Consider the following 12,284-nt stretch of genomic DNA (forward strand, 5'->3'; position numbering starts at 1 on the left):
TGCAAGTCATTGTCAGTGTGAAAAAACATGCAAATATTTGAGCACTTGAGTATTCCAGTAGAGGAAAAAAACAGCACAATAAACAAGCAAATAATATAATTAATAAATTAAAGACCAATCTGTGTAGCTGCTATTTGTGTTTTATGAGTGTGACTTTACTCAATCTGTTGTAGTGGATGTATCCAAATTAACTGCAGGATGTCTGCTCACCACACTATTGGCAGTTGGTGGAGTCAGAGTCTCTTGTAGGAGTCTAGAGTCCTGTAGGCTAATTGCTGTCCCTGTCTCCAGCCACAAATATATGATATGTTTCATCAAATGATTGACCACAGTGGAAATGATAAATGCACACGCTCCATGCCTGTGTTTGAGAGAAAACAAGAACATTTGAATACATTATTACAGGCACTGTTAAGTTACTTTACCAGTAAGCCTCACGTAATAGGAGTACAAATAGCAGGTGCTAGGCAGTGGGCAACCAAGGGGAACCAAGATGCAGTCTAAAGAGGTGGGTCTTCAGTCTGCGTCAGAAGATTGCCAGTGATTCTGCTGTCTTGACTTCCCTGGGAGGTTCACCCTGACAGGGGTCTCAGACAACTATGACAATTATTTGCCAACTGACAATTACTAGCCAATTATTTTCTTAGATAACTGGCAAAACGGAATTCACTCCAGAGATGTCCTTTTTTGGTGTGAGTACGCTGACCAAGAAGTTCACCTCCTTCCAGGAATCACGACTGTGCTGACCATGACCACCATCAACACGCACCTGCGCGAGACCCTTCCCAAGATCCCCTACGTCAAGGCCATTGACATGTACCTGATGGGCTGCTTCGTCTTCGTCTTCCTGGCGCTGCTGGAGTACGCCTTCGTCAACTACATCTTCTTCGGGAGGGGCCCGCAGATGCAGAAGAAACTGGCGGAGAAGGCGGAGAAGGCCAACAATGACCGCAACAAGTACGACAGCAACAGGGTGAGTACCCACTTCTTATGCCTTCTTGTATGGTGATAAGACCATCTAAGAGCGTGAAGTATAGTTAATGAAAATTTAAATTTGTCATTTTATGTCTGTATCTCTGTACAGTTCTGTGAGGTTTGGCAGCACGATTTGCTTAAAGAAAAATATGCCTAACCCCATGCAAAGCGATCCTATAGAAAATGGTGCGCCCCCTGAGCAAAAAAAAATATGTCTGTGTTTGGATAGTGTACAACGCAACAGCTGAAATTTCAAAAGGCCTCCAATATTACAAACTCAACACACTCTGAGACTTTGAAAATGTCACTGTCAGACGGTGTAATTCAATTTCTGTAATCTGTCTGTTGGTCATCCATCTCGCAGTGAAACCACTGTAATGGAACAGCTTCCATCAAATAAAGAGAGCAGAGATAGGGTTACACCATCTCTCACCTTCCATTACCTAAAAGGTATCTCCATACTAGAGAGGGAAAAAAAACATCTAAAAGGCTTTCGTAGCGCATAGTTGCTTTAACAACATTTAATAAAGCTTTAACTAGGCTTTGGTGCAGCATAGATGTTTCTTGTGGGAAGGATGCAGTCTGTACCCCTGAGCTCACTCATATCGACTTTTTGGGCTTTGCGCAATATCAAAACAAAACACACCATGAAAGCCAGCATGTATACTCTGGATCCATCTACCATAGAGACTATGTAGTTTACTGTTGCTAAATTTAAGCCTGCTGAACTGGTAATGCATTTCTAATTGAAAGTCTAATTGAAACTTTCAGCTGGGAATACTATGTAAATAGCAGTTTTTTTGAGTCTCTGCTTGTATGGATATTTATTGAGAGATTTTGTATGTGGATAAAGGTACAATTCTGACAATGGAGATACAGTAGGTATTTAGGAGACAGGTTTGTGTTTTTTTGGTCCCATTGCAAGATTGCAAGATCTCCCTGGAGTGAAGGATTTGTTTAGCCGTGGCTCGGATGAAGAGGATTTTTTATTTGTTTTTTTTTCCTGACTAGTCTGGTCTGGAAGGAGGCAATTGCAAGCCGTCATCGGTTAAACAGTCCAATCAGGTACAAGGGCATCGTCACTCACGAGCGGTGAGTGTGTGCCAGTGGCTCTTGTGTCACATTTGTGAACCTTCCCTTAAAACTTTGCTGCCACACAAAGTTTTTTTGTTTTTATTTATTTTTTGAATTATTCTTTTTTTCATTGAATGAAGAGACATGCATTTTCAGGTGCTCTTGCCGAGCCACGCATCGCACATTTTTCTGTTCATACTGTTGTGCACTTTGGCGGCCCTAATGTGTACCAAAACCCATCTGTGCCCCCCTCCCCCTACCATTCCCCCTCCCCGTGCCCCCTCCCCCCTCCGCTTCCCCCACCCACCCAGTATGTGGCTTTCTCTGAGTGCTTCTGTGATGGCACTGTGCGTCTTTATTTGTGTTTGAATGTCTTCAGTATAAGGTAATACAGTATGCTGCTAAGAAACTGTCATTTCTTATCTCACTGGGATGCAGCTCATTGTGCCTATAACCCCATCCGTATACACTGGGTCACCTTTGTGAAAAAGAACTGAAAATGTCAATGTTCCTCTCAAATTTCTGATAACTTTGTTTAGGTTCAATCATTTTAACAAATTTTCAAAACTCATACAATAGGATTTATTGCTGTAATTGAAACATTTGTAGATATGGAGTTCACCTTTATTGGTTGGCTTTTTAAATATTTGATAGTATACATGTTCAAAAAGAAAGGAAAGGATTAGAGTTCCTGTACCACGACCACAGAAGTACTGTTTCCTTATTTAGTACCCCCCCCCCCCCTTTCTACCACCACAACATGGACAGAAAAACAGATAGACAGATAGATAGCCACAGATATATAGATAAATAGATAGATAGACAGATCTAGAGTATTTGAAAACACTTAAAATTCTCTGAATTATAAAAATTTAATTTTTCAGTGCGTGCATGGAAATGTGCTTGACAATAGAGTCAATAGAGCCTTTTCTAAATTGTGAGGGCTTGACGCAAATTAGGCCAGGGGTCACCGGTTGGCACTGTGCTGTCCAGGGAGGTTACAGTTATGCAGGTCTGATATATACCTGGACGCTTGCAGTGCTGGAGGTCCTTTGCGCAGATAGCGGTCCTCTCTGCCCAAATTCACAGACTGTTCATTGCTCCACCTGCAGTGAGCAAACATATTTACAGCCAGTGTCGCCCCCGTCTCTAGGTCGACGCTCACGGGAACATCCTACTGACAACCCTGGAGATCCACAACGAGGTGGCGGGCAACGAGGTGACGACCAGCGTGACGGAGGCGAGGAACTCCACCTCCATGGCGTTCGACAACTCAGGAATCCAGTACAGGAAACAGAGCATGCCCCGAGAGGCGGGCCGCCACAGCCTGGACCGGAGCGCGCAGCTTAAGAAGACGCGCCTGCGCAGACGGTCCTCGCAGCTGAAAATCAAAATCCCCGACCTGACGGACGTGAACGCCATCGACAGATGGTCGAGAATCATATTCCCCGCCACCTTTTCCCTCTTCAATCTAATCTACTGGCTTTACTACGTGAACTAAGCAATGAGTACGTGTAAAAACAAAAAAAAAAAAAGACTGATTCTATATGAGGTACCAAGGACGCAATTTTTCGCCCTCTTTGTCAGTTTTTATACTCTAGCAATCTTGCTCAAAGTAGGATTTCGATGGATTGCAAACTTTCTCACAAAAAAACTTTTTTTTTTTGTAAAGAACTGTTGTATAAATAGATGCTCTCTGCCATTCATAGTCACAGGGACTGCATGCACGATATATTCAAAAAACTTTCACTTCCGCTATAAGATCTGTAACCCAATCAACATGATATAGGCTTCAATAAAAATAGCATTATATAGTGATGCTTTTATATAATTAAATAAGAGCATTATTATGTGAGGACTGCGGTATTTAACCACAACTTTAAAAAATGCAATATACAGAAGTGTGGGTTTTATTAAAACTTTACTGATTCTATAAATTATTGTATCTCATCTGAAAAAATACTTTCACAAAGATAATCTTATGTATGCACAAAAACATAATCAGTTGTACATAGCCATATTTTGAAATGTTTATGCTATATGATTTTCATTGTGTTAGTACGTGTACAGGATAACTCTTTGCCTTTAGTAGACATGATTTTCATGGACAGGCTATTTTTGGCTTTCATTATGAACTGTGGTTGTACATGCTGTCTCGCTTTATGTATTTTTGCAGTGCATTCATTGCTGTGAAGGGATGGCATAAATACTAAGTTCCATCATTTTGGCTCAGATGAAAAAAAAAACAAAAACATTTTTGCTTTAAATAACCTTATCTAATGACTTGGGAAAAAAGCTCAATTATTTTCATTTGTGTTCTTTTCTGATAATTGTGTGCATATACATACAAACATATAATTGCTTTTTAATGGGTAATGTAAATTGTTTAAAGGTACAACTTGTCTCAGGTTCTAAACATGTCAACTGTTGGCATCCATACAATTTATTTTCTCTTTGTTTTCATAAACCATATCCTTTGTAATTAGTTTGAAAGATTAACATGCATATACTGTATATGAATACTACATAGGTGATTAATGATATTTGTGACAGCATGGTATTAGTCCAGTTGTGACTTCTAAAACTGCTCTCTGAATCCCTGCTGTACATAGTATAGCATATTCGCACAGCCATACACATGAATATGCTTACATACTTACATTAAAATAACATATGGTTATAAGGGACTATATACATACAAACACATACACATACACACACACACACACACACACACACGTGTACACGCACATGTACACACATCCACGTGTGTGCATGCTGTTACATCTGCTGGTCACAATATTATGTTGGGTTCATTCAAATCTTTGTTATGTTAGTAGTTACTTATCATTGCTATGGTTACTATTCTTATTACTTATATGTTGTAAATACATTACACATTAGTCAAATGTGAGAGCATTTTCATTTTCTAAACTGTAAAACCATGTTTCTGTTGTTGCATAAACTTGGTGGTCTATTATATGAGGTACGTGTGGCAAAGATTTCTAAATAATTATTTTATTATTATTGTCCTGGAAAAAGATATTTAAGGGAATGAATAAAAGTGGAATATTAGAACATCTCAGTTTATGGACCAAACAGGGAGAACCAGTATATGTACAGTATAATTACATGAAAGCAGAAGAAATATATGTATAATTCTATTTTGCTTCTTATTTGATCTATTTATATGTATTTCTTTTTTGGAGGTTATTGGGGTCTGGGGGTGGGGGGTATTGTTTTTCTTGAACACACTTAAATGTCAACCAGAGCTGGCACTGGCTATAGGCAAAATAAGAGGTTGCTTACGGGCACAGTCCAGATTTTTTTTTCCCCATGAGTATAGCATATCATTATTATTCATATGAATCATAATTAACAATGCAAACAGAGCACCCCTAAACTGAATCTCATAATGGGAATGCCATGACCACCAGCTCTGTTCTGTTCTTGGAACCCATGTGTTTTCTGTGTGCATGTTCCACAGGAAAGCTGTGAAAGTGGTTTATGACCGACGGAACAATATGTGCTTTCAATTAAAGGCATTCCATTGATTCACACATGTCAAGGTTTTGGCCACTTTTTCTGATTAAGAGTGATGTGGAAATGACACCATTGCATTTCAAATACTGGTTTGCAGCGTTCAGGTTCAGAGTTGTCTTTGAAGGAGTTTCTCTAAATATGCAGAACCCCCCAGACCCATGGCTCAAAACATAAGCCCAGCAGAGCTGTGAAACTAATATGGTGCCAGATCCAAGCAATTTTCTGCAGTTAGGTAGGCACTTTGCTAATGATGGATATTACTATGGGATACTGCACCATTAGCTACCACTAAATACCATTAACTGGCGTGCTCTTCGCTTGCTGTTATTAAACCAAACTCAAAAGTTTGCAGCATTTGAGGCACGCATTTATACAGACTTTGTGACTGCTGCATCCAACCGCAGAACACTTCAAATCAAGGGTAGTTACAAGGCTAGCCAGCAATCACAACTTTTACTAAAACTTTATTGTATGAGTTTCTTTGTGCTCATAGTATGAATGAAATGTATAACCCACACAAACCCTCTGCAATTTAAAAGTAGACTCTAATCATTTATGGTTACCGATGATAATTGATATGGTAAAATGTACAGTTGTATATACTATATATAATAATGCCTAGAATGTTTAACATAATTGACCACATTTCCATAAGAACAGACCACAGCATAAGAAATTCCAAAATACCACTATGCCAGAACAGTTTTCTTTTATCAGGGTAATGAACTGCAAAAGTTGCTCAGGGGACAATTAAACCTACTGCGACTTCAGCTCAGATCTCAGATGTGCATTGCATTGTTTAACGATGTTAGAGCTTCCAACAACGATGAAGGAGATTTTCATTTTTTATCAGTCCATTTGCAAAATATGGAACTATTCTTGGCCATATGGAGAATATTCTGTGATGTACACAACTAGCATAACGACCTTGGAAACATCCAGCCATTCTAATTCCCATTCAGTCCTCCTCTCTTTCACTGTCTCTCCCTGTCTAGCTCTCTCAGTATCAAGTTTATTTCACCAATTTCACCTTCACATTTGGATTTTTCTTTCCTTGCTGTTTCCTGTCAAGCATCCACAGCATTTAATTTAAACTAAGATCGTTTTTTTTTTTCTTCCGTTAAATATTTCATCTCATCTGTACTGTTGGCACAGTGGCATTTGCACACTAGAGCGGATATGCAGAGCCGTCGTGACTCCTTCACTAGTGTAATGAGGGTAGCGCGGTGCGGGAGTGCGCGCTTCCATTAGCTGGCTGGCCGTAAACAAAGAGGCAGATTTATGAATCCCTTTGAAAGGTCATGTGGGACGAGGCGTCGCCACATTTCGTCTCGGGCATCGCCAGCCGGCTCTCGAGTCTGGATGACGTTGTAAAACAGTTCAGACGTTGTATTATTCTGATTTGTCACAAATTAAGAGCTGTTGCCGGGGAGATTGTGGGGATGGTGGTGGTGGTGTGGGGGGGCGGGGTATGTGACGTTTGGATACGGAATGATCTAGAATCATGCTGGTCTCCCTTGAGATTGATTCACACCCTCTGCCCATGACCCATAAATATGCGAGATGAGAGTAGCCTACACACACTTCATGTGTCTGAGTAGCTGCTGTAATGAAACCCCTTCCTTTCTGATAAAATGTTAACCGCTTGATAAAGTGCCACTTTCTCATTGGTTATTGAGCAATCAGTCAAAATGGACCACAGCACTGACAATAAAGGAAGGACCGGGGAGGAATTCATTAGCCCTCTCCTACTGGATACATTATTTTCCTTTACCACATAATACCTGTCCTTTCATATTCAACTTGGATCTTATCACTGCAGTTGGTTTCCAGAGATGAAGTGATTACATTTAGCTTTGATACATATTTTTTTATCACCCAAAGCTCTAAAATGCATATGGTGGAAGTGGACTCAAGGTATTTCCCACACCAGCGTTTCCCAAACCTGTCCTGGAGGACCCCTTGTTCTGCATGTTTTAGATCTCTCTCTGCTCCAACACAGCTGATTTAAATGATCAGTTTGTTATTAAGCAGCTCCAGGAGCTCATAATATGTTCATCATTTGAATCAGCTGTGTTGGAGCAGAGAGAGATCTAAAACATATAGGACAAGGGGTCCTCCAGGACAGGTTTGGGAAATGTTGTCCTTCACTGTATCTCTGTATTAGGTTCACAAATGGGGTTGTTCATAAGCATATCATTAAAGTACAGACCTAGACTGTGACAAAACTCAAGATATCAGGACACCTGAGGAGAAATGAGCAATGAGCTTGTGAGTGAAAAATACTACAGAGAAGCGATGTCTCATATTTTGTACTTTGAGAGTTAGAGTTTTGGCTTGGTATTATTTGGCATTGCATTATGGTCTTGTGCAAAAGTGCATCCATGTTTTATCTGTTTGTTCTCTGATGTTGTATGGCCTTTGCACAAATGTCAACAACCTTGTACTTTAGTAGATGCTTCCATTGTCATTTAGATGTCTATGTATGTACATTTTTTCATTTTGTTCATTGACATAACCTGTGAAAAAATAAGCCATATGACTAATTTTATTTCCTTTTTTAGTACTGTACCTATTAAACAAAATCCCTCACTTTTGTAACAATAGCTTAACTCAAATAAAATTTGCTCAATAAACCAAAGGCTCCCTAAACTCTTACAATCCAAAAACAATTTTAAAAAGTTACCATTTCAAACACATGTTTCATAAGGGAAATTAGTGACATGATAAATTTAACAGATAATCACAGATTTAGAAGAATAAATTTGACAGACAGCAATTTCAGGTTAAATTAGCCACAGAGGGAACACGCTTGCACTTTAAGAACACATTAGTCACCTCTTCCCTCCCCACATCTATCTGTCTGTGTGTTAACAAATCCCTGTGAGCAGGATATGGTGTTAGAAAATGTGTGGACTTGGCTTCAGACTACAGCATCTGAAACACAGTCAGAGTCTTACATGTGATGAGTGAAATCCCCTTTTCCATAGAAAAGCAGAAAAAAAATGTCTAACAACACATACTTTGCTGAATATATTGAACGGCATCATAATTTACCCAAAAACATGCTATTGTCAACAGTTACAGTGTAGGACACTGTAGCACAGCCACATTGTAACACAGTCTATAAAATGAATGAATGAAGAATACAATCTGGGTTTCATAAAAATAAAAAAAAATCATAAAATAAATAAATAGTAGTAATAAAACATAAAAAAATTAAGGCTATGATTTATTACTGCAGCAGAGGTGTGAAGGAGAGCACATCTTGTGAGCTGGTTCTGGGGATGCACAGCATGGTATCGTGGGACATGAACAAGGAAAGAAATCCTGAAACCCCTCATTCTATGCCCTGACCTCCCTCTCACTCAATCTGCCATTGGTTAAAAAGAATAAAACTGAGTAAACTGCAGAATGTCGTATCCCCCCGTCCCCTGCGGAATTATCATATTCTCCAAGGATACCCAAGACTTTCTCTGCTGGCTGATTTTTATCACTGCTCTGCTCCACACGTTGTTTCTAATCCATGGATCACCACAGGAAGACGGAAAGTGTTTTTAGCTCATGGAGCAAAGACAGCTTGGATCATGGAGGGATAACTATCCAGGTCATGCCACCATACATCTCTTCAATGGTTATACCTATACCTGCATAAATTCATGAAATATATAGTAATAAAGGTCTGTGCTTTTGTAAATAAAATCAGAAAATAACATCTGTGGTTCATGAATGTTCTCTAACGCAGCAGAGGAAAGCAGGTGTGGAATCCCCGAAATCAGCGAACCTTTCGGCCTACTGTAGAATCGTTTTGTTTAAAATTGTAAAAATTAGATTTGCTTATCAATACATTACATCGCCACATGTCAGACACACACAAGCTAAGAGGACAAGGGACAATACAAACAAAATAAGAGCAGTAAACACTGAATAGTGTTCACTCTCTGTTTTGGCGGGTCAGTCATGTTGTGGAAATCTTGGACTCTTTTTAACACGAAAGATGAAGAAACAATGACATGAGATGTAATTATTGAAGGGCAGCATTACACTGCAGAGCCCCTGCACCTTGGCGCTGGACTGCAGTGGTGTCTCTGCTCTGTGGGTCCAGTCACCTTTAATGGAAGAGTACTGCTTCCCTCCAAGCCCTAGTAGTCTAAAGAGAATGAAACCATGTGCATGGTTTTCCTCTGCTAGATTTTTGCTGGACTTTCGGTCCAACAGACGCATGACACATTTCTGTATTGAAAAGTCTGTTCCAGGCCCAATGCTGAAAAAGCCCCAAAGACTCCACACATAAATCATTAAGAATGCTAAAATTCAAACTAGGACAGTCAAGCTTCCAAACAGTAAATTGCTATACTCATTTATCAAGTAGAATTCTAAAAACAATTGAATGAAGGCAGATGTCTGGCTTCTTCAACATGCTGTTGTTGAAGGTTTCAAAGCACATGAATGTATTGCTTCCACAACAATGTAAAAAAAAAAAAACATTCTGAGGAGGGTTTGCAAAAGTACATCAAACTGGTGTGTACTATGAAGGCGCATCCACTGCCATGCAACCGTATAGACCTGATTTTACTACCTGGTCTTTTTACTGTGGCACTTTTAGAAGGTCAGTTGCGCATGAGTTGCAGGGGGCAGAGAATGTCCATTCTCTTTGACGGACTGTTGCCTTAACACTGAGCTCTGACTGGCTGAGGTCAGAGCCCTTGAACTGAAGCATAGGCTAGCAAGCTGTTCATAAATCTGATTCAGACCCTGGAGACAGACATGTATTCTCAGGAGGGGAAACATCTGACAGCGGAAAATAATCTTCCTTTCTGTCTTCTCCTCTTCCTCTCCTCAGTCATCACAAGCTAGAGTGTGAATGCATTAAAAGTGTGCATTACCTACACAGCGTGATAACGAACTGTGTCAGTACATCTGGAGGTCTGAATGATTAGCCGTTGAATAGAATTACCAGTACGATAAAGACCTTCATTGTCAGCGTTGTGCTTAGGCGAGTCTCTGAGTGACAAAGGAGAAAATCTCAAATGGGATTCCAAGTATTATAGGCGAAATCCTGACACTATCAAAGTATCAAAGCAGAAAGCCCAGCCATTTGGCAGAGGTTCAGTGTATTAGTCGCTCTATTTAAACAAATATCAATCCACTGTCACAATGTTTTTCAAAGGATCTTGCTACAGAGACTTCGGTTTTGTGCTAGAAAATCATCAGATAACAACATGGCACATGCAGAATACAAGCTGCCTGGCACATGCATTACAAAATGCAGTCACGTTAAACATGGTGGCATCGTCGTGATCTGAAAAATGCTAGAATTGTTGTGAGGTGCTTCCAGAAAAAGCAAATGCTGATAGACTCGGCAGCAGAAGCACCCAGCTGGCAACACTGTATGAATCATCTCTAAACATTTAGGTCTTGCTCACAAAAAATATCATGCTTTGTCCAGCTGTGATGAAAAATAAAAGCACTGTTGTTAAATAGATCATACTTACAGAGCATTGTTTACAGTGAATGATATGGCGAATAATTAAAATGTTTAGATCCAATTGTTTTATAGCCCTACTGTACATACATTATTACTGTAGCAAACAAGCAACAGATGGATTATAAGTAATGAGTAATTTTACAAAGAAATGTATTTGACACATAATGCAGATCAAGGGTAACAACAGCATATTAGTAGTTTGCAAAAAAAATTATTAAATAACTGAAGAGTATACTGTATCAACAAATGTAATGTCTCACATTTGTTGTAACATAATATAAATGGAAGAAAACATAACTGGTTCTTAACTGAGAAATAGGACTTTTTAAATCCCAGTGATAATGGTATTAGAGGTTTCTAATTTGGTTTCTGATGACATTATGAATATAATACATAATATGATACATGATTTCTGAAATATTATATACACAAATCATCATACACACAGTAAACAAATGTCTCTAGTCCAGGAGCCATTCCCTAATGAACCGAAGGGCGTTCTCTCTCTTTGATACTGATTGTCAGGGCGGTGATACAGGACATTACTGGCATTTCATGCTATGAAATTGATGATGATATGTCTAGATGAAAAATGGAACAAGGTCAGCTTATGCAGGTCATACAAAAGCTATTCAAACCTAATCAACCCATTAGCCTTTTGATTTGATGTCATTAACCCATGTACAAATCTCAATCACACGCACACACACACACACACACACGCACACACACGCATGCACACCTCTGCACATGCAAACATGCTCACATGCCTTCACACAAGCGCTCACTTTGCAGTACAGTAAAATGACAAATGCACATTTGGTTAGAAAAATTTGAAATCCCCGAATGGAATCAATACATAGGTAGGTAGGTGTGTTAACTATTGCCCTAAGTCTCTACAATGAACACATAGTGCTGGTATATCCCATTCAGACTCTAGAACATGTATATATTATATACATTTTTTTAAGCTTTACCCTGGATTTTATTTATATTTGTACACATTTTACATTTAGTCATTATTTCACCTTTTGTATCATCTTTACATTTTGTGATTTTTTAAAAAAAATATATTCAGGGATTAAAAGGAGCATACAATAACAACAATTTTCCATATGAAGTTATGCTCTCATTACATGTAGGCAGAATTGCTCTCTTTCCTACTCAAGACATCCATGTTTTGCCACATCAAAAAACTGCCCTT

General features: G+C 39.2%; 1 protein-coding gene across 2 annotated transcripts in view; it reads left to right on the forward strand.

Annotated features, from left to right (window-relative positions):
- Positions 1-3,915, forward strand: part of LOC118789569 (gamma-aminobutyric acid receptor subunit beta-3) — a 49,826-nt gene extending 45,911 nt beyond the window's left edge. Inside the window, exons 8-10 of one of the 2 annotated variants that reach the window (XM_036546047.1) lie at positions 729-973; positions 1,987-2,067; positions 3,203-3,915. In XM_036546047.1, coding sequence (XP_036401940.1) covers positions 729-973; positions 1,987-2,067; positions 3,203-3,550 — 674 coding nt within the window. In that variant the 3' untranslated portion in view covers positions 3,551-3,915. The remainder of the gene's footprint in view (positions 1-728; positions 974-1,986; positions 2,068-3,202) is intronic. The other variant, XM_036546048.1, reaches the window with a different exon arrangement.
- Positions 3,916-12,284: the final 8,369 nt, after the last annotated feature.

The sequence above is a fragment of the Megalops cyprinoides genome, chromosome 14 (assembly GCF_013368585.1).
Source record: "Megalops cyprinoides isolate fMegCyp1 chromosome 14, fMegCyp1.pri, whole genome shotgun sequence".
In the NCBI taxonomy this organism is placed as follows: Eukaryota; Metazoa; Chordata; class Actinopteri; order Elopiformes; family Megalopidae; genus Megalops; species Megalops cyprinoides.